The 26,516-nt window shown below is 42.6% G+C and overlaps 2 protein-coding genes across 2 annotated transcripts in view; one reads left to right on the plus strand and one right to left on the minus strand.

Moving 5' to 3' along the window:
- LOC133999569 (dynein axonemal assembly factor 5-like) lies at positions 1-24,475 on the minus strand. Its single transcript, XM_062438795.1, has 13 exons — positions 23,947-24,475; positions 23,197-23,381; positions 22,902-23,026; positions 22,580-22,698; positions 20,056-20,288; positions 19,427-19,651; positions 14,958-15,101; positions 13,353-13,521; positions 10,486-10,633; positions 6,530-6,680; positions 4,795-4,951; positions 4,317-4,508; positions 1-782 (listed from the first exon to the last, which is right to left on the minus strand). Exons 1-13 carry the CDS (start codon positions 24,473-24,475, stop codon positions 628-630), a joined length of 2,532 nt encoding a protein of 843 aa, XP_062294779.1. The 3' UTR covers positions 1-627.
- A 1,740-nt stretch (positions 24,476-26,215) lies between these two features.
- prkar1b (protein kinase, cAMP-dependent, regulatory, type I, beta) overlaps positions 26,216-26,516 on the plus strand; it is a 64,655-nt gene continuing 64,354 nt past the window's right edge. The window contains exon 1 of the mRNA XM_062438730.1: positions 26,216-26,327. The gene's annotated coding sequence lies outside the window, so the exon portion shown is untranslated. The remainder of the gene's footprint in view (positions 26,328-26,516) is intronic.

A 26,516-nucleotide genomic window follows, 5' to 3' on the forward strand; every position in this document is an offset into this window, starting at 1 on the left:
AAAGATTAAGATATATTTTAATGTGATTTATATGTACACATATTAATTGTCAGGTTTTCTTTAAACACAAAGCAAACAACTGCACTTTAAAGACAAATATCACATGAGCATCTCCTCTCAAGCCCAGCACCATCTGGAGGCTGGGATGCTGGTAGAGTGGGTGCAGGAATGATACAATATCACATCCTGTTGATATGAACAAAGATATCTCATATGTGTATTAATGAAACATGTCAATACAACCACAGTGAATAAAAAAAAAACTTTGTTTTCATTAAATCCAAACATCAGAACCAAATGAATAAAATGCAATGAATGCAGAACAACATACAAATGGTAAATGAGACATTTCAACTTCAAAAACATACTGAAAAGTGTACTTTAAAAAATGAAAATTCAGTCATCCACTCGCCTACACAAGGACTTCACTGAATTTAAAGTCGACAGCAGGATAATAGCGGAGTTAAACTTCAGGGGGTAACATTTTAAAGTTAAAAAGGCTCCATTGTATTATTTAGTGTGCTGTTATAGATTGTTAATCAAAACCAATTTCACAGCAAAAAGAGAGAGTTATTGGATTAAAGGCACAAACATCAGTCTCTGTGTCTGTTTTGAATGTGTGGCTTGTCACTCAGGACAGTCTGCTGAAGTCTCTGTGGGCAGTGAGCTGATGTGTTGCAGCAGCTGGTTGCAGTAAAGAGGACTCCGCTGTTTGTCCCTCACTGCCTCCACTTCCCTCTGTAGAAGTGATGGGTGGACCGAGCTGCCTTTCTTCAGGATCTCTGGAAACACACAGACAGGGAAGATGATACAGCAATACTCTGAGAACATTAGGTACCAAAAATACATTATGTATGTGAACTTTCTGCATTTACCCTCTAGACATTAAACTGAATGTGTTGGTGGTCTAGTTATGCTTGCCTTGATTGCTTTCTCATAGATTACTAATGTATCATACACTGCAGCAGGCACATGTTAAATTCAAATGCTTGTGAACTATCTTTAGGTACTAATTTAATGTTTTATAAAGAGCAATCAGTCAGCAGATGGCAGTGATGAACTGTGCAAACCAAAAATGTTTGAGTGCCCTTTCCTTCCACCGGGAGGCAGCAATTCCCTTTCCAAATCTTTTCCTGACATCGTTCCCACACCATCTGCTGGTTTTTAGAGGTATATAGAATTACTTTAACTGCTGTCAGTGGGTAAAATGCTTCGGAAACCACAATGCAGAAGTGCTGTTCTAGTGGTGACACGCCGTCACTCTGGATGAGTTAGCTCATGTAAACTCATCATCTGATACCAGCCTTTGTTCTTCAAGGAGATTGAGGGGATTTTTAGCTTTTGTGTATACTGTACTCAGCTGGGATGGAGATGATGGAGCAGGGGGTGGGAGGGTGGGATTGGGACTTTGAGTTAAAGGAGAACAATGATGACTTGTGAGAAGTGAGTTATACCAGTGGCAAGTGTATGTGTGTGTGCGTGTGTGCATGTGTGATTGAGCAGGTAGCTGCCGTGCTGCCAGGATGGTGGGATTATTCTGGATGGAGGACTTGGAAGAGCGGGAGAGGGAGGGGGGCGGCGGTGCTGTCCGTCATGCTGTCAGGACATGCTGTAGACATCAAGCCACTTCACAGATATGCGTTTGAAATTCAAGAAGCATAAGAATGGGATCAACTATTAAAGGAACAAAGAGACAGAGATAGAGAAAAAGAAAGAGCGGGGAGGGGGGAAAAAAAGCTTCAAAAAGAGCCGTGCATGAGAGTGTGGAATGCTTCCATATTTGCAGCACAGGCGGTTATGGGTGCTGTCAGATACAGGCGATCACTCAGGAAGATGTGAGGTCATCTCATTTCACAAAGAAACTCAGAGCTGTCTGTGTGCTCCTCTCAGCATGAGTATACTGTACCTCATGGGGATCATAGTGTGATGAACTGGGTTTCTGTACATGGCAGACATGCTGAAATACTTCTTAAAGCTAATTTTCCATCAGTGATGCATCGCCATCCTTTTAATTTTTCACATCATAAAAAATATCAATGCAATCAATGACTCTACCGCAATAAATTAAACTTAGACAGTTTGAATGGAGATAACTAGATAACTACTAAGACACTGTCCCAATACAGTATGCTAATCTACTTACAGCCAATTATGTTTAAAGGACAGGGTTAGCAATATTGTATATTTTTCTTATGATCAACAAAGTGCAAAACCATTCCTACAGAGGATATACATTTGTAAAAACAGGTCCCAAAGATATAGCTTGCTTTTTTAAAATGGAAAACACCTTCCATTAATAGCTGGTCACTGTAGTTTTTATCAAATATTACTCAAACAAGAGTAAATTATGTATTTGTTAGGAACTGTTTTCTGCTATTCGGTGCACTAGTGCGTATTTACAGCAGCAGGACATGTCACCCCCACTGCAGCGCTGTGCTTCATTCGTGTGTTTTAAATATTTTTTGGACTTTCATTGAGGTCTGCGGCACAAAGGAATGAGCAATATAAGGATTTGTCTACACTGACAACACTTGTTACTGAGTCAATTCATTACTGGTTTTGGTCTTTTCATGGGATTTGTGGACAATAAGAAAAATATAAAATGTCACCAGACTTGTCCTTGCAGTAGTATCAGTACGGGTGCGTTACTAATTGCCAGAGCATGAGTTCAAGATAAATCATTGTTGCATATCCAGCACGGGTTGGGACAGCAAAGAAATCCTCAATAACTGCTCCTTTCATGTTTAAACTGGAACATACAGTATTACAATATTGATTTTCAAAGAGATTCCTTACAATACGCCTTCACAGGCACATCACAAAAGCACTCAGATACCAGAAATACAGACGTTTAGTATGTGGGCGAAGGCTGGTTTATAATGTTGATTTACATGTGTTATTCTGCCTTCTCTAGTCAAGGTTACAGACAGTTGATTACCAGTGGCAACTACAAAAACGCTTTTTGTCCTAAGCAGTCTTGCAGAGCTAGAATTCATGGCATGGAAGCTGTTGCTGCATCTGGTGAGGGTAAGAATGCCCCCCCCCTCTTTCCCTCCATGTCTAGCCGTATGGAGATTAGAGATCCCGTAGCGAGGCCTCTCATCGCTGGCTAAGGCATCAGCGCTCACCTGTGTCCTGTCAGAAGTAATGACAGCTAACATCCATGAGAGTGGGAGAGAGTGAAAGTCCAGAGGAGCTGCGCCTCAGTTACAGAGTTCAGGAGAAGCCACTCATACTTTCCACTGAAACATCAATAAAAACACACCCGTGAAGCAACACTGGGTATGAGAGGAGGAAGGCAGACGGACAGATAAAGGATGGAGGGATTAAGTGGGATGGGTGTGAGGACAGATGGGGAAAAGGTGGGGGGTGTGCAGCCCCATGTGGTTGCCATTAGGGGAGATCATTCTGAGATGTTCTGAAGGGAGATTCTGGACGGAGAGGCAGATATTTGCCATTTGGCCAGTCTACCCCAGGTGTGCTGGCAGGGGGATTGAGGCAGTTACACAGATATTACGGCACAGTATCTCTCTCAGGTGGGTGCTTATCTGGATCTTATGTTTCACTCCAACTCACATTGGCAGGGGGAATTGCCTGAGCTGCTTTTGGTGATGAATTGCGTGGAAAAGAAGGATAATGGGGAGCCTTTTGAAATAAAGGAGAGGGGAATCTGCTGGCAGCGAGCCAGGGCAATAATCAAGTGTTTGATAGAGGATACCCCTAATTCCTCTCATCCATCTGTGGATGTCTCAAACACAGCAGGCTGTTCTGCAGATCATCACAGCTAAACTCTGCTTTCATCATCGCCTCACACTCACCATCGTCATCTTTAAAATCTGTATCCCCCGAACACCTTTATCAGATAATCAGGGTTATTAGGCCAATATCGCATGATTATTTTAAGTCATACAGTATATGTATACATAGGTAGATGCTATGTTATTATCACAATCCCTCCTATTTCTTATCAGCAGTGGTATCGAGGACTGTCAACATCAAGTTTTAAAAAACTAAACTGCATTTCAGGCCAAGTTGTGGTTATGATTAATAGTGAGGACCCAAATAGTGATGATGGAAAAGAAAATATTCCAAATACCTCCCAGACTGTCTCATCCAACTTTAGTATATACCACACAGTAATTTTGTGTCCATCACTCTAGGATCCAAACAAATTATTTTAAAATGCTTGTTTATCTTGAACAAAGCATTATCAGGGCAGGTGCATATCCTCCTATTAAACCTTTCCCATCAGCTTATTATCAACACTCCATCCTCATATCTGAGTTTGCTGGTTCAAACACCCCACCCAGTCTCACCGAGCACTTGGTCCTGCACCGAGCTGTCGGGGTCGTCCAGGTGCAGGAGGAGCTGCTGGAAGAGGAACTGCAGATGAGGGGCACAGAGCTCGGGGTTGTAGTCTTTGGTCAAACTGGACAGCCACAGCCCCAGGGCCTGCAGGGCTACGCTGCGCACCTCCTCGCTGCTATCATCCAGACGCTTCAGCAGCTCTGTGGAGGAAAGACACCCACACATACAAAACAGATTCAGATGGATGGAAAATATATTTCCTCTCAATTTGGCTGATTTTTAGGGTAGTAATTTATCAAAATTGTGACATCTCACAACATTCACCTTCAATGACAGCAAACATAAATAAGGAGTAATGTCTCCCCAATGTCCAATATACTACTTTTCTTTGATTGGTTAGATTCAAGAAATGTGAAATTGCAAAGTATACATGTAATTTTCTGTGTGGAAAAATGTTGTGCGTTCATTTTTATGCTTGTCATTTACCAGGGTAGAGCTTATTGAGGGCCTCCGGGTGCAGACTGGATCCTATGAGTCGCAGTATGGTGGACAGAGAGCGACAAGCCAACAGTCTACCCATCTGAGAGTCCTCTTCCAGGGCTGATAACACCTGAGAAGTCAGCTTTTCCTCCATGCAAAGCAGCTGCACACAGAAAAGGCACAGATCCCTTTACTCAGCAATTATTTAGACCATCAATCATAAGCTTAAAGTCTGTGTGCATATTTGACATTATTCAAACTCACTAATGGGGAAACATTGTCTCTAGTTTACAAAATAAGTCTAAAAGAATTATGAAATGAAGTTCTACATTTCTCATGTAGATGTCTACGGTAAATGTACTCCTCTTTTAGAGGCTGCATAGTGATAGCAACAACACATGCCCAGGATAGCTTTAAGACGTTTACAGTGTCCACACTTCCACAAGAATTATTTCTGTTATATTTTGTATGATATGTTTACACAAGTGAAATATCACCTGAACCATGACAGATTCACATTAGCTCTGGATTCGTTAGTACAGACAAATGGGCACAGAGCCCAATATCAGAAGTCCAGTCAAGAGCAATATTTTCATCACACCAACAGATGAAAAACAGAGGAAATGGACAAACAAGGTGAGGCAGAGTGCCGGGATCCACAGGCCAAGAGGTGATGGCTAAAACCTCTGTCACCCCGTCTGTTTGCTATCGTAACCGTGAAGGAGTGAGTGGAGTAGAGGGAGGGAAGGAGACAGAAAAGACGAGGAAAATTTGGCAGAGAGTGATCCAGCATTACATCAGTGACAATATCAGGGTGCCAAGTGTAACTGGAGCCGTTAATTGTTTTCACAGGGAGTAGTGAGGAAACAACGTCCCCGTAAATTAAATTTCAAGATGGAAATACACACATATCCTTGTGTTGGCAAACCGTCAAGACATGTTGTTTATCTCATCTTAACGGTAACATCATTTCAAACTTCAAGTCTAATTTTAAGTAAGAGTAACACAACCCCATGTAGTCATCACTTTTTCAGAATGTCTAATCTCATGTTGATATTTGGCTCCTCTAAGAGAGAAAAAGTTTGATCACACACACTCATATTGTCCCCCCAGTTTGCTTTGCCTTGTAGTCGAAGACGTGTGAATAGAAGAGGTTTGTGTGCCAGTTTCAACTGGTCACTCTGCACACGCAAGGGCAAACACAGCCAGATGTGCGCGTGTGAGCACACATACTGTAACTGGGCACATGCTTCGACAGGCAGGTGCAAGGGCATGTCCTGGTGATAGTTCCTACGTATAACAAGAGGCTAGAACAGTGGAAGCATTGTTCCTCAGGGACAAAGGTATGCGAACCCGCTTGGCCCAATGTACACCTGCTACCTGCTGTGGCCAACTCTTTCAGCCAAGGAGAGAAAGATGGCGGATGATATATTTCCCCAAATGGCCAAGTGGGACTGTCTATTTTGATGTGAAATGGACAAAACAGAGAATTTGAAGAAAATTTCACTTCCTGGTGGATTAGAAGAATGCACTACCACATCTTTTCCTTTAGAGGCTGAGTCAATAAAAAGTGTTTCTGCAGATTGGAGATTAGGAGTATTTACTACTGGAGACAATTCATATCTGGTGATTGCTTCCAGTGTTTATGCACCCATTTTGTGTGCACCCTTGTGTGTCATATGTGCCTGTGTGCAATGAGATGTATTTGTGGATGTCCTCTCTGCCGTGCTGGTGTGTTTACCTGTCCAGGTGTGATGCCCCCCCCATGCAGTAGGGCCAGCAGACAGCTGATTGCTGAGGTCCGGACGGCAGCAGCAGTCCGGCCTGCATGCCAGACCAGGTTAGGAAGCAGGATGTCACACAGGAACACCTCAGACTCATTACGAAAATGCCTGGAAGAAGGGAAAAACAGACAAACTAGTAAAACAGGATCAGAGAAGTCATTTTCCTTTGATTAGTTTTCGGCAATCATATAGTTTTACAAAAAACTATTTGAGAGTTTTGAAGTCAAGTGAATGATGATGGCTGTTGGGAATGCATTATGACTGCAACACAATGGCTATACTGGAGTCATTTTCCCACACTCGTCCTAAGACAGGAGCGGGGAGGGGGGCAGTGGAGGAGAGGCAAAAAAGCGAAGAGTGGAACATCTGGGTGTCCTCCTTTTCCTACTCCCTCTCTTTTCCACGCTGGCTTAGTCCCTCTGACATCCTCTCACACACTAGCAGAGTCTGCGCTGTCCTTTACTCCCAACTGACTCCACAAGTCTTGGTAGCTGCACTGGCCTCTGGCTGTTCAGCTGGTGTCACAATAAACTTATCATGTGTTTGATAAAGTGCGCTGTGGTGTTTTTCTGTGCCAGTAGGGGGAGACTGTGTGCCACTAATACAGACAGGACTGTAGCTCTGTGGCTTCAACTTGACAGTTGTTGAAAGCTCATCATGAATGACGCCAGATGATGGAAAGACATATTTCCACATTACAGGGATGATTTCCAACACACACACACACACGTACACATACACACACACACACACACACACACACAGGGAATTATGACTACACTTCATGGGTTTCTACATAGTTGAGCTCTCTGTTCTCACAAAAAAACTGCAGAGTAGAGCTGTAATGATTAGTTAGTTAAACACCGAGTTGATTGGCCAGAAATACATTTTAGTAATTGATTAATCATCTATGTATATTTTCAAACAAAAATGACATTTTATTGTTCCAGCTTCTCCAATATGAGAACTTGCCTTTCCTTATCTTGAGCTCTCAGTGAATTGAATATCTTTGAGTTTTGGCCTGATAATGGGACAAAACAAGACATCTGATAGCCTCACCTTGGGCTCTGAAGAAACAGTGATGGGCATTTTTTCACTATTTTATGATGTTTTTCAATTCAATCAATCAATTCACTGAGAAAATAATTGGTAAAATATTGAATGAAAACTGTCAGTACAGCAAACAGTACTATTTCAGAGCAATAGAACAATAGAGAATCTGCATCTTGACAAGAAATTTAGTTCATCATCAAATAGGTAAAGGTGATAATTCAATAATATTGTTAACAGCATTTCTGCATAATTATAATAAGATCTTACGTCCAACTTATTGATCCTGAGCAAATTGTTTTTGTTTGACTTATATAAACAATTTGGTACTGTGCAACACTTACACACTTTGAACATGAGTTTGATTATTTAATGAGAGATTTTGCATGAATTTGCTTTATTTTGATATGTTATGATATTGGATAATATCCATATTGTTGATATGATAATAATTTTTTAAACGTTTGGACACACCTTCCTATTCACTTGAATGAGAAAGTATGTCCAAACTTTTGACTGGCACTGTATATAGGCCATTCCCAGGTAGCTCTGACTGTTACCTTCAAATGTTTTTTTCAATAAAGCTGAATGAACAAGGAAATGTTAAGTCTTGTTTCTGGAAATGTAAATGGAATGGTAAATGGACTGTACTTATATAGCGCCTTTCTAGTCTTTTCGACCACTCAAAGCGCTTTACACTACAACTCATTCACCGGACAGGAATCTAACCATTCACTCGCATTCATACACCGTTGGCACAGCAACGGGAGCAACTAGGGGTTAAGTGTCTTGCCCAAGGACACATCGACATGTAGACTGGAGGAGCCGGGAATCGAACCGCCAATCTTCCAATTGGAGGACGACCGCTCTACCTCCAGAGCCACAGCCGCTTGCTTTAGTTTGTCTTTTTTCATGTTCTCGGCAGTCCCTGTAGTTCCTGACAAAAGGGAAACTGCATTAGGAATAAGAGGAAGATCTCCCCACAGTAGCATATATTTTTCTCATTTTAAGACTTTAAAGCTGAAATTAAAACTACAGAAAGATGCCTATTACAGTTCACACATGCATGACTACATACTCTCTTATATCCATTGCAAGTGGCACATGATCTTGATCTTGGCAAGCCACCTCCAGGGGAGGAAAAAAAAAGAAAAGGGTATGAACTTTCATTTCTCACACATTACCTTCTACTTAAATTTCACATCCATCTTTTTAATCACATCACACAAATCCACATGAAACAAAGATATTGTGTGTGTGTGGATGAAAGGCACTTATATGTACACAAACTCCTTTCCCTTTCTGCTTGTTCTAAAGCAGAGCTGTCATTATGTCATTTTGGTTGCAGAACAAAGACAAGAGGTTTTCTCTATGACTATCATTGTCTTCTTGATGACATATAGCGTGTGCGTGTGGGCTACAATCTGCTGAGCGAAGATTAGGCCATAAATCATGAATGGAAGGATGAGATGAGTATGAATAGAAATATTATGGCAGACTGTGCAGCCCCACATACTGTAAGTTAAGCATTTGTTTGAAACCTTTTGAAGGTGTAACATGATTTCTGTCTCCTGATGGTCCTGTGATTACCGCAGATATAGCTCAGGAATGAGAGAAGCAGTTAGCAGCGCAGGTGGCCGCAATGGGAGCGGGGATGAGACAGAGACTCCTTTTGTCTAATATGCACATTTATGGATAAAATAATCTGATGAAAGTTGAAAGCAAAGTTACAATTTCCACAATTTTGGCAAAGATGGCAGAATGTTTTGGCTTAAGAACACTTCCTGTTGTTTATGTGACATATTTCACTGACAACGATATTATTTAGTCTTGTATTCTTTACACTGCTGCCAGTTTCATGTCAAAGGCACTTTCAACATTGCGCCACACAAAGATTACCAATCTATCCCTCGTATTAAAGTTAGTGACACGCTGCACAGATGTCTCCAAGACAAGTTTTGTTTTTCTGATCGACAGGAGCAGCTGTGGTGATTGCTGGGACCCGCCGAGGGCCTCAGGCTTAATGCATTCCCTCAGATTAGAGCTCTGAGCCCGGGCTGAAGGCTGCACAGCTGAGGGCTCGGAGGGGACCCTTGAGGGCAACAAAGGGCCGCAAACAGGAAGACCCCACAAACAGGAGATCTTCTCTGGATGTCAGACATCTCTGCTATCCCAAACACCAGTCTTCCCTCCTTCATCAGTCAATAACCATTGAGGTGTTGGTAAATTACTCATGAGAGATTCACACAGCATGTGCCTTCCTCTTCAGGCATGCTGGGAAGTAATTAACTTATCTGAGTTGGTATATATCTGATACTTCCTAAGAGGCTGTTCTAATTTAAATAGGACTCTACAATATGATCTTATGTGAATCAACTGCAGGTCCTAAAAAAAGCTGATGGGGTTATAATGACTTCATGGAAATATACTATTGTGTTTTTGTGTGTGTCTTTCTAATTATAGTGGAGCCAGGTGGTAATTTGCTTAATGTGATTTAAAGCCTAAAAATATGAGCTGTGCTAATAAAGATGAGCTGGAAAATTCAGACTAGACTTACCAAACAACTGGCGGAGTTTAAAACTCAATGTGAAATCATGAAATTAAGAAATTTTGGAAAATTAACCTGCAATTCTGCGGTTGTGTGCATCTTTGTTAAGTGAAAAAACATATAAGAACTTCTCTTACACCAACTACATTATAGGTTCCCTTGCTCACTGTGTGTGTGTGTGTGTGTGTGTGTGTGTGTGTGTGTGTGTGTGTGTGTGTGTGTGTGTGTGTGTGTGTGTGTGTGTGTGTGTGTGTGTGTGTGTGTGTGTGTGTGTGTGTGTATTTATATGTGGAAGTGTATATGTGTCCCTCTCACCCCTGGGAATCCAGTGTGTTGCCTGCATCCAACAGCAACTTGGCCAGCATTGTGAAGATTGTCATCCTCATCTCTGGGTCTCTGTCTGGTTGGAGGCAGCCACGGAGAAGAGGCATTAACTGGCTCACAAACTCTCCAATCACTGGGCCTGTAACAAACACACACACACACACACACACACACACACAAACGCCTGTATTATGACTGTTGTGATACTTTTGCTTTTCCCAGTAACACATAGCAGCCTGCATGGGACAAACAAAACAGAGGTCCACCCATAAAGAACTGAAAAATCAGGATACCTTTAAATGTATTCTGCCATTTTCAGCCTGCCACTATATATTAACCTGAAATACTCCAGTATTCCCCTTTCAGAGAAAATACTTTTATTTGTGCATTTTCTTAATTCCCCTCTTTGTCTGGACCAAATATCTCATGACAAACAAGAGAAGGCCTGCACACACTGACCTTGTGTCATTAAGTGATCAATGGACTAGTGAGACAGAGCTCTGAGGAAATGACACATAAAAAGGTCTTTGTGTGACCGCGTGTTTCTATACAAGTGTCTATTGCAGGAAAAGTGAAAATCTTACAGTACAAATACTCTCAGTTGCACTCATTGCCCACACACACACCCAACAGTCTCACTGCATGTTTGCAGAGCTATATTTAGTGATGTGTGTGTGTCATGGCTGATAAGTAACCGTGCCCTGTTTGGACTCAATTGTACAGACGTGAGAGGAGACAGAGGAAATCCTGAGACTGCCCGAGGGTGGCGGCCAAAGCCATAAAGAGATATGGGGAAATGGAGAGAGAGAGAAAGGGAACCCTGCTTTAAACCAACAGGAATGTGTGAATCACAGGGTGTGTCATTCAACCAGGGAAGTCTGCAGGTCACCACACACCGACTACAGACATGACAAAGCAGCGTTTCTCTGTGTGTGCTAGACACATGCAGACAAACACGCTTCTCATAAATGCTTAGAGAAAATGTCAACATGTATCCTGTCCCTGAGCAAGGCACTATACCCCTACACAGAGAAAGAGGAGGGAAGAGATTGCTCCAGCTCCAGGATCTCACACCAGTTGAAGAACAAAAGACAGCGAGGAGGATATGAGAGGGCAATAATTATTCCCGTCTGCAATAAACACAGATGAAGTGTGTGAAGAGCTGATGAGCAAGCAAAATGGACAATTCTCAGTTGTCACATTAACTACCGTCAATTGTTCAGCAGAGGGCTGATTTCCCTGAATCACACACACTCTATTCGGCTGGGTCTTTATAATAGACCAAAGATCACATCTGCAAGAATGAAACTTAGGGTGGCTTAGGGAAGCATTCAACATGCATAAATAAAACACACACACACACACACACACACACACACACACACACACACACACACACACACACACACACACACACACACACACACACACACACACACACACACACACACACACACACACACACACACACACACACACACACACACACACACACACACAAAGGGCTTCAAAGTGGCCTTGATCCAGGGGAAGGTCAAGAGCAGGCGGCTGTGGGGCTGTTTGATGTGGTGACCTGCATGGGGATCAGTGAGTGGACTGGTCAGTTAGTCGTGGGAGTGTGGGAGTGTGTGGATGTGTGTGAGTGTGTGCGTGGGGATTAGAGAGGTACCCAGCTGCCCAGTCAATTAGAAAGAGAGGGAAGGGAGGGAGAAAGAGATGAAGATGAAAGTGTGGCACATGGAGGTGCTGATGATGGAGGATTATTTGGTATAGAGGGGAAGTAAAGAGAAGTCTCAGCACGAAGGACAGGGTCACAGCTTTTTAACCCCCCTGCACCCCACACACACACACACACACACACACACACACACACACACACACACACACACACACACACACACACACACACACACACACACACACACACACACACACACACACACACACACACACACACACACACACACACTAACTCCTTTAGACAAAGCTGAGACACACTGCGTGACAAACGGAAGGAGAGACAGGGATTTTAAAAAAAAGTCAGAAAGCCAACTGCTGCTAATGACTGCACTGTTTGTGTTTGTGTGTGTGTGCGCATGTGTGAGTGTGTGTGTGAGTATATCTTTGACCATGTGCCACTGACAGATTTTTACGTTTTATTGATAGACATCCATCTTGGAAACCATCAGTGAAACTGGAAAATGTAACATCCACTGGGGAATCAAGCAATATATCACATAGATATTAACATTAAACAGTGGGTCATTTGCCAGCACTCACATCTGTCAAGCGGTGCCGACACATGCATTGACGCAAGATTTGTCAGGAAAAAAGTGGGACAGTATGAAAACATGGCTGTAGAGGGTTTGAAGGAAAAAGGATGTGCCCAGTAGGCTATGTTTTGCTGCTTTTGTGAAAGCCTACGCAAGAAAATGCTACTCCCTGACCCTTTAAAAACTCATGGAAGAGAGTCTGTACTACTGATTTGACAGCTGCTGGTCTTGATGTGCTGCCTCGATGATGGATCATGTGTGAACAGGACAAACAGCTTGATGCTTAAAATGTGATGTAACGCGTTGTGTTTGAACAAGTCCAGGAAGGAATGGCTTCACAAACCACACCGTGAAGTAATGTTTAATAAAACATTAGATAGATTATATAGTCTCACCAACATGCTGGGGTGAAATGGAGCCAAAGACTGTGTTCAGATGAATGAATGAGTGATTTTCTCATCATTACCAGATCATTTGACAAGCCAGTTTGTCAGTGTATTTCTTTGATTATTATTGTGTTTCTTTACGTGCAAACTTCAGCACTTGTTGGCGATGTCTTGTGCACATTCAGGCTTCATTTCTCACCTGATTGGATGACTATGATATGCAGTTGGAGTCTTTGTGGGGAGTAACTGGACCAGATGCTGACAGAGGCAGACAGCCAGTCCAGCAGCTGGCCCATATGTTGTCTATAGAGCTCCATCACTGAGTCCAGACCCTGCACCTTACTCAAGCACTGTACACACTCCAGGGCCTGAGGGAGAGAAGAAGACATGGAAGAACAGGAGGAAAACAAAATTATGTCAGCACATTTTTAAGCTGAAATTTTTTAACATGAAACATACAGAATGTTTTGTTTTTTTTAAAAAGAAAGAAAAAAATGAGATAAGATCAGGTGGGAGAAAAGCTAAATGAGTCGATGAGAGAAAGCGCTAACAGTGTATTGTGTTCAAGTTGAACAATTACAGCTGTTTGCTTGTAATTTCAGGAATTCTTCAAGTCATGCTCACATGGGAGGCACAAAACCATCATGTGAAACCATGGGAAGAACAACACAGTAGACATGACAAAGTCTTAACACATAAAACCACTTAGTAACAAAAACCCAGACAGATACACAGGATGTCACAAAGGCACAGGAACACCCCCCCCCCCCCCGAAATACACACACACACACACACAAAACAATAAAGCTGAGCAGAGAGGAAAGGCCAGGAATGAAAGATAGGAGAGTAAATAATTAGCTGACTCTTCAGGGCAGGGGAACTGACCTTTAGGGCATTTCATAGCTCCTTCATAGTCCCTCAGGGATGGACAGGGGACAGAGACAATGTCTGAGTCACATATTGGCCCCTTCAGAGGAGTGCTACACAACCCTGAGCTGTCCACTGATGGGAAAGACGTGCCCCCTTTTCTGGGAAAACAAGTTCTGCTTTTCCTCTGGGTCCCAGAATGCACAAGGCCATTCTCACCCTCCCTCTCTTTTCTTAATCCATTCCACCCTCGCTGTCTCAGTCTCATCTTTAACACTGCTCTCTTTCTAAAAATACTCGTGGTGTCTTGTAAGCATTGGTGCCAAACCCTCAAACGGCGACGAGTAGTTAGGCAACACACTGGCCTCCGATACGGTTGGCTTAATTTCATTTCATCACAGTTCCTGTCTGTGCCTTTGCATTCTGAGACTGACCACAACATTAAATGTTGGTACTTGTGACCTTAAGAGGCATCATTGGGCCACAAATGGGGCTTGGCTGATGACACACACCTGCTAAGAAACACAGCTCATCACAGCTCATATGTTTTTTTCTCTATTTCTGTAACTGTCTCTTTCTCTGCCTTTCGCCCACCTCCTTTAACCCAGGACTAGATGTAAAGTTCCACTCAAAAGGTGCAATTTCAGCTCCACTGGTGAAGTGGATAATTATACTGTTGGCCATGCCCATTTTGAAACCTTACAAATGCTCACATTCCTCAAATATCTCTCTGCTTCATAAAACCTGCTTACCTTTCTAATAAAAAAAAAAAACTGGGATGGAAAAAGAAAATTGAAGGGCGGAAAACGGTAAAAAAGGGCCATGTTGGAACGTAACTGAACACAGGTGAAATGGCTTGCTCATGCTGAACAAATTGACGGCAGAGTCGCAGGAGAGGACGTATCTGAGATTGTATCTTCAAGTTGTATTTTCTCACCTTTTCGCTCAACTGTGGCTCAGTTGAGAGGCTCTGGACATTGACCAGCACCTGCAGCAGCTGCAGGCTGACTGAGCCACAGTCTGACTCACACTGACACAGCAGCACATCCACACAGGCCAAAAGCTGCTCCAAGTACATAACCTGGAAAAAGGAGAGATAGGAGAATGGAAAAAGAAGGAAAAGCAAAGTGAGATTTCTCTGGAATTTTAGATGTCATTATGTAAGAGGGAACCCCATTACACTTCAGTCCCCACAATCTTCTTTTTTGCCCTGATTCCATTTCTTCTCCTATTTCGCTTCTACATGAAACTAAGTCAAACTAAGTGGTAGTGCTGCTTTTTAACCAAATACCTCCCTCCCCATCACTGAAAGTAATTATTTTTCTATTCTGCACAAAAAATAACGGAGTGATCGACAAGATAAAGTAACCCAGAGTGAGAACTTTCTTTCCATCTCCGAGCACAAGTGTGTGTTAGATTGCTGTCACTTGACAGCCAGTGTTGTGGTGAGCTCATGTTTAGACAAAGACCTGCGGCTCAGGCTAATTTCCATGCCATCACTGAGATCACAGCCTCTTTTCCTGTTTTCTACCAGTCTGTCATTAGGGCGAGATGGAGAATAAGGGGGGGTGTGTGTGTGTGTGTGATTGTATTTATGTGTGTATGAGTGAGCAAGAGAGAGAGTGTGTTGAAGAGGTAGAGTGCCCTCCAGGTGTTTTCTTTGGTCTGGTGATGAGTTGGGTGGTGAAACGTACACCCATACCTCACATGCTCATTGAGCTTGACTGGCAATTACATTAAGCATCACTAGGAGGCGCACTATCTTTTCACAAATGTAAGTGGCTATTGTACAGCAGAGTTTGGCATTAGTCTGGAAGGAAAACATGTGCTTGAGCCAAGTAAAGATGCTCAGAGCGTTAACAAAGCCAGAAATTGTGATGAGAAAGGTCAGCTAAGGGATTTCCAATCTGCAAAAAACATGAGCAAATGTTTTTTTTAGCAACAGTGTTGGCGGTGGAGGTGAGTGTGGGGCATTCATTTGCACACAGTAAAGAGAAAAAAAGCTTTTTATATGTATCTTGAGTCGAGGGTGTTAAGTTTTTTCCTGAGGCAAAACTAAACTTTCATGCAGCCCTGAACATTGCTCTCATTTCTTCATCTCACTAGATTCAAAAGACTACTAACGGCTCACACACTGCACTGTGCACTCTTGTGTTGAATTCATCGAGGGGGGAATTCCCTGTCTGCGACATGGCCAATCACTGGCACATAAATACAGCAAGAGCTCTGGGGAGGCAGTTGTGGAAATAATCTGACAAATCGTGCCAGACACACATATTTGCATACGCACATACAGACACACATATTATACATGCGCAGAAAACAACCATTAGGGCTGGCCAAGAGGGAGGGAGAGAGAGAGAGAGAGAGAGAGGGAGAGCGGAAAAAGTGTTGCAGTGTAATGACTAGGTGGACACCTGGAGCCAGGCGAGTTACACCTGGTTTCATTGGCCTGGGCACGCTCCGGGGGCCTCGTTACACAGTGGGTGCGCATCTGTCCACCACTGGATACATCAATTACAAACACACACACAAGCGATGGATTCCTATCCAGTGGGGAGCTCAGCCCCCCAAAGCTACTGATGTTGCTATGGCAACAGGAAAACAAACACTGGCGTTGCATGGGACCCTTTGCAGTCAGGTAAAGTTTGCTATGCTGCCTTTCTTCTCCTCTCCTCATCTGTCGTTCAGTGGAGCAGTGAGCAGTGTGCAGCTGTCATTTATGACAAAGGGCAGGCTCGCAGGCACGCAGAAGAGATGATGATGTATGCAAGTATGTTTGGATATTCAGCAGAATAATGGCTTGTTGTGATATTATGATGTTCCTCCACGCACGGACAAGATGAAACAACACAGAGCCTTCTTTTCTCACTGCTCTCCTGCTGATCTGTTCCTTTGGGCTACTGTGGACCGGGAACTACAGTGTGTCAACAAAAGCGCATGTTCACTGTTAACAAGCTTGGCTGTAAATATGCCTGCTAATTCACTGTCAGACTCCCTCTCTATAACTTTTTTCACCTCTCTACTTAATACGATCTTTACCAATTTTCTCCAGCCCTGCAGATATTGTTATGCTGTCATCCCCATGGCAACCCACAACAAAGCGACACTCAGCTGTGCAAAGTGCATCTGTGTGATGGTGGTTTGTTAATCCTCTGTGGAATACCCCTTTAAAAGCAAACCCGTATATGAATCATAAGAAAACATCCCATACATACTGAACAGGGTACCTCAGATCACGGTGGCTTCTCTAACCACTGGCTCTCCTTTCATTTTCCCTCAGTCCCTCGACAACATCTTCAATTTATGACCAGTTTTTTATATTTTGCCGAGCATCTGCCATTTATTTTTGTAAGCTGTCTTTTCCCCCACTAAAATAAAGAAAAGAAAACAGGGACTTGAAAGAGTCGGCGAGGTTGAGTCGTGCAGAAGCATCATATATCAGCTGCCAAATCTTCAGCTTGTTCCCTCAACTCCCCACAGAGCCTTGCAGTTTCCTCTGCCACTGTTCACTTTGAAGATTATTTATATTTCATTTCTTAACAGGCTTCATTTTGTCCAAGTTAAATTTAGCTTTTTCTGCCTCTGGTTCAAGTGGCACATAATTCTCTTAAGTCGGATTCCAAATATATACATATTTGTAAAATCCCGTTTAAATTTTTTTTTTTAAATCTTTGTTTTCTGCATGTAGCAGCTGCATTAAGCATTATTAAATACATATAAGTCAGACATATATGAGGGATCTGAGGGCTAACAGCACTTAAGGCACTTGAGGACCTGTGCAGCAAGTACATGTGGTTTATTCTAGGTCAGCTTTTCTGCAGAGAGTGTACGAGGGAGAGCTGGATGCAGGTGCTCCTGTCTCCAATGGTGTTATTTACAGCTACAGAGGGATCTGAGGGATCCTGCTCACCGCTATGAACTCGGACTGTTGTCGAAGAATGTTGCAGGTGCTTTGTCTGGGTTAGCTCTTGAATCACAGCGCTCTATGCTTTGCCTTCAGACACACAGACAGACAGAGTGATAGAGGAAGATAGATGGAGAAACAGACAGAGAGGAAGCAGAGGTTTGCCTCCATCTGTGTGACAATGTGTGACCGTCTCGTCCTGTTAGTTCTCTCTCTGGCTGACCTCGTCGGGCAGCAACGAGGGAGGACAGAAGGAGGTCAGCTTCTCTCCCCCATTTATCACTGGCCTTGACCAGGCAGGCTTTGAAATTTCAGGGATTCTTTTAATGGCTTAGCAGTGTGAGAGAGAAGGGGAGAATGAAGGTGACTGAACCACAGTCCGGTGCTGAGACCAAACACAGGGCTATAAAAAAAACACAAAGACTATGTGCTGCCTTGTCTGCTCAGAGGGGTCGAAGCAGCCATGCAGGGGTCACGAGAAATTAGTGGATTTTTGTTATTATTATCCCAGGGAGGAAATTCTTGCAGGCCTCACTGGGAGTGGGGTGGGGTCATGGGTATAGGTGAGTCAGTGGTGCGGTAGGATCAGAAAATAACCCTCTGCCAAGCAACTGTTATTTTGATTCTGAAAGGGAAACATATTTGGTGCAAGCGGAAAGGAAGTGGGGAAGAGTCTGCTCTGGACTTGATGAGATTTTTCCACTGTTGGACTGTTATTTTCAGAGCAGGCATTTTTAATAATTTTTTTTCTATTAAATATAAAAAAAAGAAGAAGAAAAAAACAAAACATTGTGGGAGCACATTTCACAGTTGCGTGTGAGCAGAGACGTTATGATCATGGGCTTGAAATGTAAGATTTGAAAAACACCATGTGGCCTGACTGTCACTTTAGTGGGGTCGGCATTTTGCAGGATTACTCAACAGCGAACCCACTGAACTCACTATGTACAGTGGTGCTATTGAAAAGAGGCTCTTCAACGAAAGCCCTTTTAAGAGATGTGGCATCTTATCACGAAACCCATTTCCATAAGGGACAAATTAGGCAAGAAATATAGAGTACGACTGCTGCACTGTCACTGCCAAAAATAAGAGTGCTAAGGTACACACAGAGAGTAGAAAAAATGACCTATGACACTGCCAAGATCACCTAACAAGACTGGAATTGAAACAGCTGGTGCACACAGATCATGGGAGGGAGAATCAAGGCATGGCAACCTTTGAGGGCAGAAAGACCTGGCAAAGCTGTCATCAAAACAAGTTTGACTTTAATGTTTTAATATTTCAAAACAGCAATGCTTCTTCTTTTCCTTCAACATTAACTTCTACTGAGATGTCTCTACACTATTGGAGCTAATCAGTTACCAACAATAGAAGAAAGTGGTTGTTCTGGGTGTTAATGAGGTACGTGACGTTACTGGCAAAGAGCAGTCATTCTCAGGTGAATAAGTAAAAAAATAAAAAGATTGAACATAACCAAATTCAGGCTTCCCTCTGCTGACCTGTTGATATTCCTGGCAGACGTCAGGCTGGACCAGTGTGTCGGCAATCTGCTGGAGATGTGGTTTAAGGAGAGGTTTGGAGCAGCCTCCCAGCACCGCAGCCAGCACCATGAGGGGGGCCCAGGGGAGGGCGGAAGAGGATGGGGTTGTCACATGATCCAGCAGCAGCTTGAGGAAGACCGCAGGAGGGACAAAGGTCCCCAACAGTTTAGCAGCTGACAGGCACTAGTTGTGAGTACAAAGAGATAGAGAGAAGAGTGAGGAGAGACACAGAGGCATGGGGGAGTGTGACGGAGAAGAGCAAGAGGAAATCCTTTTTAATATGCCACAAATCAAAGATCCACAGAATCCTCCGATGTTAACAGGTGCATCCCAAGTCCTTGAGCCCTGCTTGGCTCAGTCTAAATGAGGACAGAGGATAGACTCACATGTCACTAGAAGTGCTGACTCAAAGCTAAACAGATGTGTCCTGAAATAATTCAGTCTGGTAATAACTGAAATATAACACAGTTCTACTTTGTCTGAGCAGAGGTGCAGAACTACTAAATGCCACATCTGATCCAAAAGAGGAAATACAGTATGAGTGTATAAAATGTTGCTAATCTGATGACAAGCTGTATGGGACTCACATTGCTGACCACGTCCTTCTCTGAGTCAGTGCAGGCGTGGTAGAGAGTGGCCAGGAGAGGCTGGAGGTGCTGGGTGCTATGGTCCTCTGCATGGAGCAGCAGCACAGAGAGAAGCTGGGATGTCCTGACCCGTGTGGGAACCAGCCAGTCGGTCACGTCGTGGGTGATGGCAGGCACCAGCCTGCCAAGGTTCCTCACCACCAACTCTCTGCAGCCAAGTCCTGGACGCTCCACTGGAGGAGAAAATGAAGAGCATTTGTCTTTGCACACTGTCTCTGCTATGAGATATTAGTTTGTGATTTTAAAGTTTTAGTTTGCACAAATAAAAGACAAAAATATAACATGGTGCATTAAAGGTGTAAGAGAGAGTGTACTGTTGAGATTTAAAAAACACAAAAGCATATTTAACCCCCCCCCCCCAAAAAAACAAAAACAAAACTGAAGGTGCACAAGTGTCATTTTGTTTCACTTGCTGGAAAAACTCACTTTTCCCCAGCCTGCCCTTTTCTACTTTGCCTTAACTATTTGAACTACTTAATTTCTCCCAGAATTACACCAGGAAATGGGCATATGAATACAACTAATAAGCACACAGTTTATGAACACTGGTGATTCAAACTGCAACATACTGTCTGGCTGCATTACATGTCTATTTAAGCAGATTTTGACATTGACATCTGATCATCCATTTTATATAAACTTAAAAAATATATGTACTGTAGGAAAGGACTTAGAAATAGCATATAGGGAATAATAAATATTACAGATTCACAGGTTTTTAAACGTCTGCGGACAGGGCTCTTAATCTTCTACCTAGAACTTTTTACGATTGAGATTTCCCCACAAGGGACTTGTCAGAGCAAGTGAAACACATTCTCAAATGGCATTCTACAGTTCCAATCCTGCATCCCTCTCTTCCCCCTCCCCTCTATCACCCTCTCCCCTCCTTTATTCATCTTCCCCTATTCCTACACTAATGAGAGAGGATGGGAGGACTAAAAGGAAGACAGGGATAAATCAGAGAAACACACCAGGACAAGACAGAACAAGCCTTTTTCTGGTCGTCTCTCACTGTCTGACAGTGACCTCTTCACACAGGGAGGCCCGGCAGATTTATGATGGCAAGAAAGAGAAAAGACAAAGAGAGAGAGAGAGAGCCTCTTCCTTTCCTTTACTTTACTTTCCTGTCCCCAGGCAGAGCCCGTATTTATCTGTATTGTCACATGTGTAGTTGAAGGACTGGATGTATATGACCTTTAACCATGATGCTTTAGCTTGGTACTGTACCTCTGACACAAACACACACACACAGGTTTAGCTTGGCTTTACAGGCAAGAAGTGGTGACCATGTTCAGGTTCACGCTCATTCCAAGCCCCGGGGCTGACACTTATCTTTCCAAGCCAGTGCCTGCACTGAAAACTAGTCCTATCTGTGTTTTTTTTTTACTGAATGTCATAATAATGGGCCAATTTAACTAGTGTGACAGATTTTTTAATGCATGTGGAAGGGCCAGTGAGGCCAAACTTAGCTCTGTCGTGACCATGAAATTCATTCACACCTAAGATTTCACCCAAAAGTGTATTGAGATAACATTATTGGATTTAAGGAGGTATGAGTTTATAGCCTGGGCTTCAGCTGGAACTGGAAGATTTTCCTGCTCTGTTTATCTCATCAGGAGAACATCAGGTCTGTCTAGAGAGTCTCGTCCTTCCATAGCCCAGGTCCAACATACAGTAAGTGTTTTCCTCATTGCTGTGTTGACAAATTGAAGAAATGTGTGCTAATAAGAGCTTCAGATGGCAAGAGTTGAAGCATCTCTAACAAGGGACCACCCCACTCTGCATTACACTTTTCTGAGCCACAAACAGCCATGCCTTTTGTGTATGTTTCCTAAAAATGCACCAAATGTCCTTCTTTTCGAACTTATGGACCTTACAATGAGTAAGTAATGCTCATATTAAATTAAATGCTGCATGTGGAATGATATGTAGATATTTATGCATCAGATGCAGCCCATAGTGTTCCCATATTGAAAGGGCTGAAGCACATCGCAATTTTTTTCCCCTTCTTCTTTCATTTGAAAAAAACTACAATAAACAAAACTTTTGCTACCTACTGTACACATCATTTTGTATACAGTGTTGTGAAAAATAACAAATTTCCACAAATTTCAATAAAAGTATGTAAAACACAAGATCTCTGAAGACTTAATAACAAGATGGCAATGCTGTCTGATCGCGTGCCTCTCCACACACACGGAGTAGAGATTGATCGCATTGATGTCAGCAACTCTTGCTGCAGATAACCTAAATAACCAGAGAGGATAAAACCTCACTAAACATGTTTACACATAAAACAACTCTTAAAGCTGATATACTGTAGAGGTGTAGAGTAATGTAGAGACTAAATAAGAGAGCCATTGTTGATGGTCGTGTTCCTATGGAGTCTATCCATCTATCAAATTCTGTTTGCCCATATGGTAGAGAGCAGGAGGAAGCTGCTGCTGTGCCTGCTGTGACTGACCCTCTGGTGGGTAGAGGGGAGGTGCGGTCAGGAGAAAGTCCATCTTGTCCTTGATGTCATCCTCATTCTCCTTCTCCCACTGGGCGCCTACCTGCCTCCATAAATCAGCTGCTACAAGTCTGCAGGAGAAACAGCAGTCATTCTCTCAAACAACCTCATCACGGTCACCTTATTCCACATATGTTGTAGATATTTAGATTAGGCTCACATTAAACTCACATCTCGATTGTATAATATATTATACATTTATTATATAATTTAATACATAATATATAGTACATGAGGTACACCGCATTGTGAACCAAAGGGGAAACTAGTTTACCTTATTTCAGGAATTTCATCAGTAATGCTGCTCAGCAGGAGTGGGATGAGTTTGTGGAAATAAGAGTATCTGTCTCGCATGTGTAGCAGCCAATCACCAACAACTACAGTCACAGCTTTTCTCACCTGGACCAAAAGACAGAGACAGAGGTATTTCACACATCATTTACACTCATATAACAGAGCTTCCCTTTGGAGAAAAGTGCAAGCTCTGCTAGAAGTGAATAACTTCATAAGCAGAACAGCAGTGTCACGACACACAGTAGGAGCACTAGTGGCGTATTTGCTGACTGAACCTGTGGTGAGTCGTCAAACAGTCTCTGTGCCAGGTGAGAGATTACGTCATCCACATTTTTCCCAGAGCTTTGCTGAATGACCGCCCCGGTGGCCTCGATGACTGGCACTCGTACCCGGGAGTGCTGATGCGCAATTGTCTGCATGAGAGGCTTGATCAGACTCTCAGCCTGCATGTGAAAGTGCTCTGAAAAGATAAAAATTCAGTTTAGTTACTGTAAAGGTGAGTGATACACTGATATAATATGATGTGGTAATTAGAAACTACATATATCCTGGGGTTTTGGCTACTGCAATGCCATGATATAACTTTTTAAAGGCTTAATTACACATTTAAGATGACTGTTGTGAAAGTGAGTAAAATGAAAAGTCAGTGCTTTTCAATCAGCATCCAACAAATACTGGGGTGAATGTAAATCATTAGTGCTGAGATGATAAATCAATTAGTCGACTAACAGAAAATCAGTTGTCACTAGTGGTTAAGACCACGATAACTATTTGACCTTACATGATTCATATAATCATTTTCAATTGGTGATAATTGGTCTCAAGTCGATTGTTGCTTTGTTTTAAGGGTAACACGAGCCCAACTGAACTTAGATTTTGGTGGGCTTATTGGGTATACTTATCCTAACAGTTGAAAACATTCCTATTACATTTCCAAAGCTTCCCAACCCGGCAAGTAGCCGTCTGCTTGCCTGGGAACCATGGCAACACAGTTTATCAACAGCAACATTAACCCTTTCACCAACCTGGCAAACACTTGGCAAAGATTATGATACATTTGCAGCTTTCTCTTTTGACGTCTGGGAAAGGGTCGACGATGGTTCTCTGCAGTATGTTGAACATTTCAGACAGATAGGGTGCTAACTGCGTCCCGCACACCTCCACCGTCAGAGTCAACATCTCCGAGGCGGACAGCCGGAGCTCCTCCGACGGCTCGTGGATCTCTTTCTCCCCGAGCCGCTGAGCCAGGCAGGGCATGAGGTAAGGCAACGACTCCTCCGGTTTAGGGACACAGCGAATAAACTCTGTTATCGTCGTAATTGCTGTTTCTCTGCTTCTTTCCATCGGATCTGACACACACTTGAGGAGAGGTTTGAGGAGGGCAGAGAAAACCTCCTGTTGGACGGCTCCGGAGAGCTTTTTATCAACGGTCTCCCTCTTGATCAACTCAAGAGCCCTCTTTCTTGTCGCCTTGTTGTCTTCGTTCAGACAGTTTAAATGTCTGGCGAGTCCTCTCAAAACTTCCGAGGCAGCATGCTCGTCTCCAGCCGCCATCGCTGCCATCTTGGCTGTCGTTATGGCAACCGGTTGCTGCACGACAAACAAATGGCTGCTTTACGATAGCTTCTTATTCAAAATTTAAAAACTTTATTCAAGATCACAATTTTTCCTGCACATCGCTGTCCTCCCTCCAGCATAATCTGAAGCAAAGCAAGACATGATAATCAAATCTTCTTGTTATTTGGCTTGGCTATATCATGATCATATGGCCAAATAATATGATTAAAATGACAATAAAGGATTTTTTTTTTTTATAATCACTAATTTAAGATTCAGCTATTGTGTAGATAGATGTAAGATAGATGTAAACGTTATTGATCCCCTTGGGGAAATTTAGGGTCCAGCAGCTTAATACACAAACACATGTTGATTTCCCATAAAGAATCGACTAGTAGATGGCAAAAATTGTCATTTTTGCCAAATTTGTAATAATGTACATTGCTGTCATGTAAGTCCTCACTTACTAATGGTAAAAAAAAAAAATGCATTTTCTTATTGGATACATCCATAAAAGAAAGATCTTTATTTATGAATTCATATTTTTAAATTAATTAATAGAAAATATAGGCTATATGTATTGGAAAAGAACTGTGTTTTCAACACACCTGTGAAACGACTTTAATTTATGCTGTCACTTGTTGCAATTGGTCGACTGACATCAAATTAATCTCATAGAAAGCACCCATGATGAAATGGGATTTAGGAAAATCAGAAATGTCCCAAATAGGTCAGTGTTCCAATATATGATATTAGGGCTTACTATTGAGTACACCGTGATCATGTCCTCAACATTGATGACCTGAGGGGAATTTACAGTCAACAAAACAATACACATAATAGGTATACTGGCTCATTCAATTCACTCAATTTACAAATTTCACTATTTTTATGTGAACAAAATGGAGAACAACAACAAATATAGGCTTCACAAACCAAACTGTTTTCCTGACAGTGAAGAGAAATGCTTCAAAACAGCATTTAGACGGCCACACTAGGAAATAGAATTAGGACATTTACCAGTTGAATGATTTAATGAAAGGTAATTAAGGCTAATAACAATAATATAAAATATATGTATGATATATCTAAACCATCTGGTCAGCCTGTTCCTTTTCTGAGAGGGGAGAATTCTGGGAATTCATGACCCTAGTAATCCTAGTTATGGCCCTGTGTCAGGGGCCCCTTGAGTATAAAGGGGCTCTCAATGATAGGAGAAAAAAAATGTGTGTGCTTTTTTATTGTTGAGCTCAACAGCAAAACTAGTAAAAGCTTGACCTTTTCTCTTGATGTTGATAATTATGGTTGCTGTCAGAAAACTAATATGTCATGATTGACTTTTTAAATTTATTTGTGACTGTTTGGGGAAGTTAGCAGGCCACAACAATGTAGTTAGGTTGTATCAAAAACAAAACAAAAAAACTGACCAAAAACCCCCCAAACAAAACAAAACAAAAACAAACAAACAAACAAGAAAAGTAAAAACAAAATGGAACGCTGGCAATAACCCAGCCTTGCAAATATGTCTGCTCCAGGTTTCTTTAAAGACTGTCTTCAAATTCACATATAAAACCTGCACCTCTGGTCTCCAAGTTATTTCAGGTGGATGTTTCCTTTAAAGATATTTTAAAGGCTGCTTGGCCTCGATAGAGAGAGAGAGAGAGAGAGAGAGAGAGAGAGAGATAGAGAGAGAGAGAGATGACAGATTGACGTCATCAGGACTGACGCAGAGCGAGCAGAGGTAGCAGAGAGGCAGAGCAGTGCAGCAGCAGCATCCCAGCCAGCAAACCTCACCAATCTCCCACCAGCAGCGAGGTGTTTTCTCACTGAGCATCCTCCAAAAATAACGGTAGGGACACCCGACTACACACCGTGCATAAATGGACACAAAGTAGCGGGTTAGACCAGCCCCCCCTCCACCACCACCACCTCTCCTCTCCCCTAACAGCGTTCACGTCGTGGGTAGTCGCAGTAATTCCGTTTCGTTGTGGTTTGGTTGTCATTGTAAGGTTAGCAAGGCTAGCTGGATTAGCTGTCT

This window comes from Scomber scombrus, chromosome 18, assembly GCF_963691925.1.
Source record: "Scomber scombrus chromosome 18, fScoSco1.1, whole genome shotgun sequence".
NCBI lineage: Eukaryota > Metazoa > Chordata > Actinopteri > Scombriformes > Scombridae > Scomber > Scomber scombrus.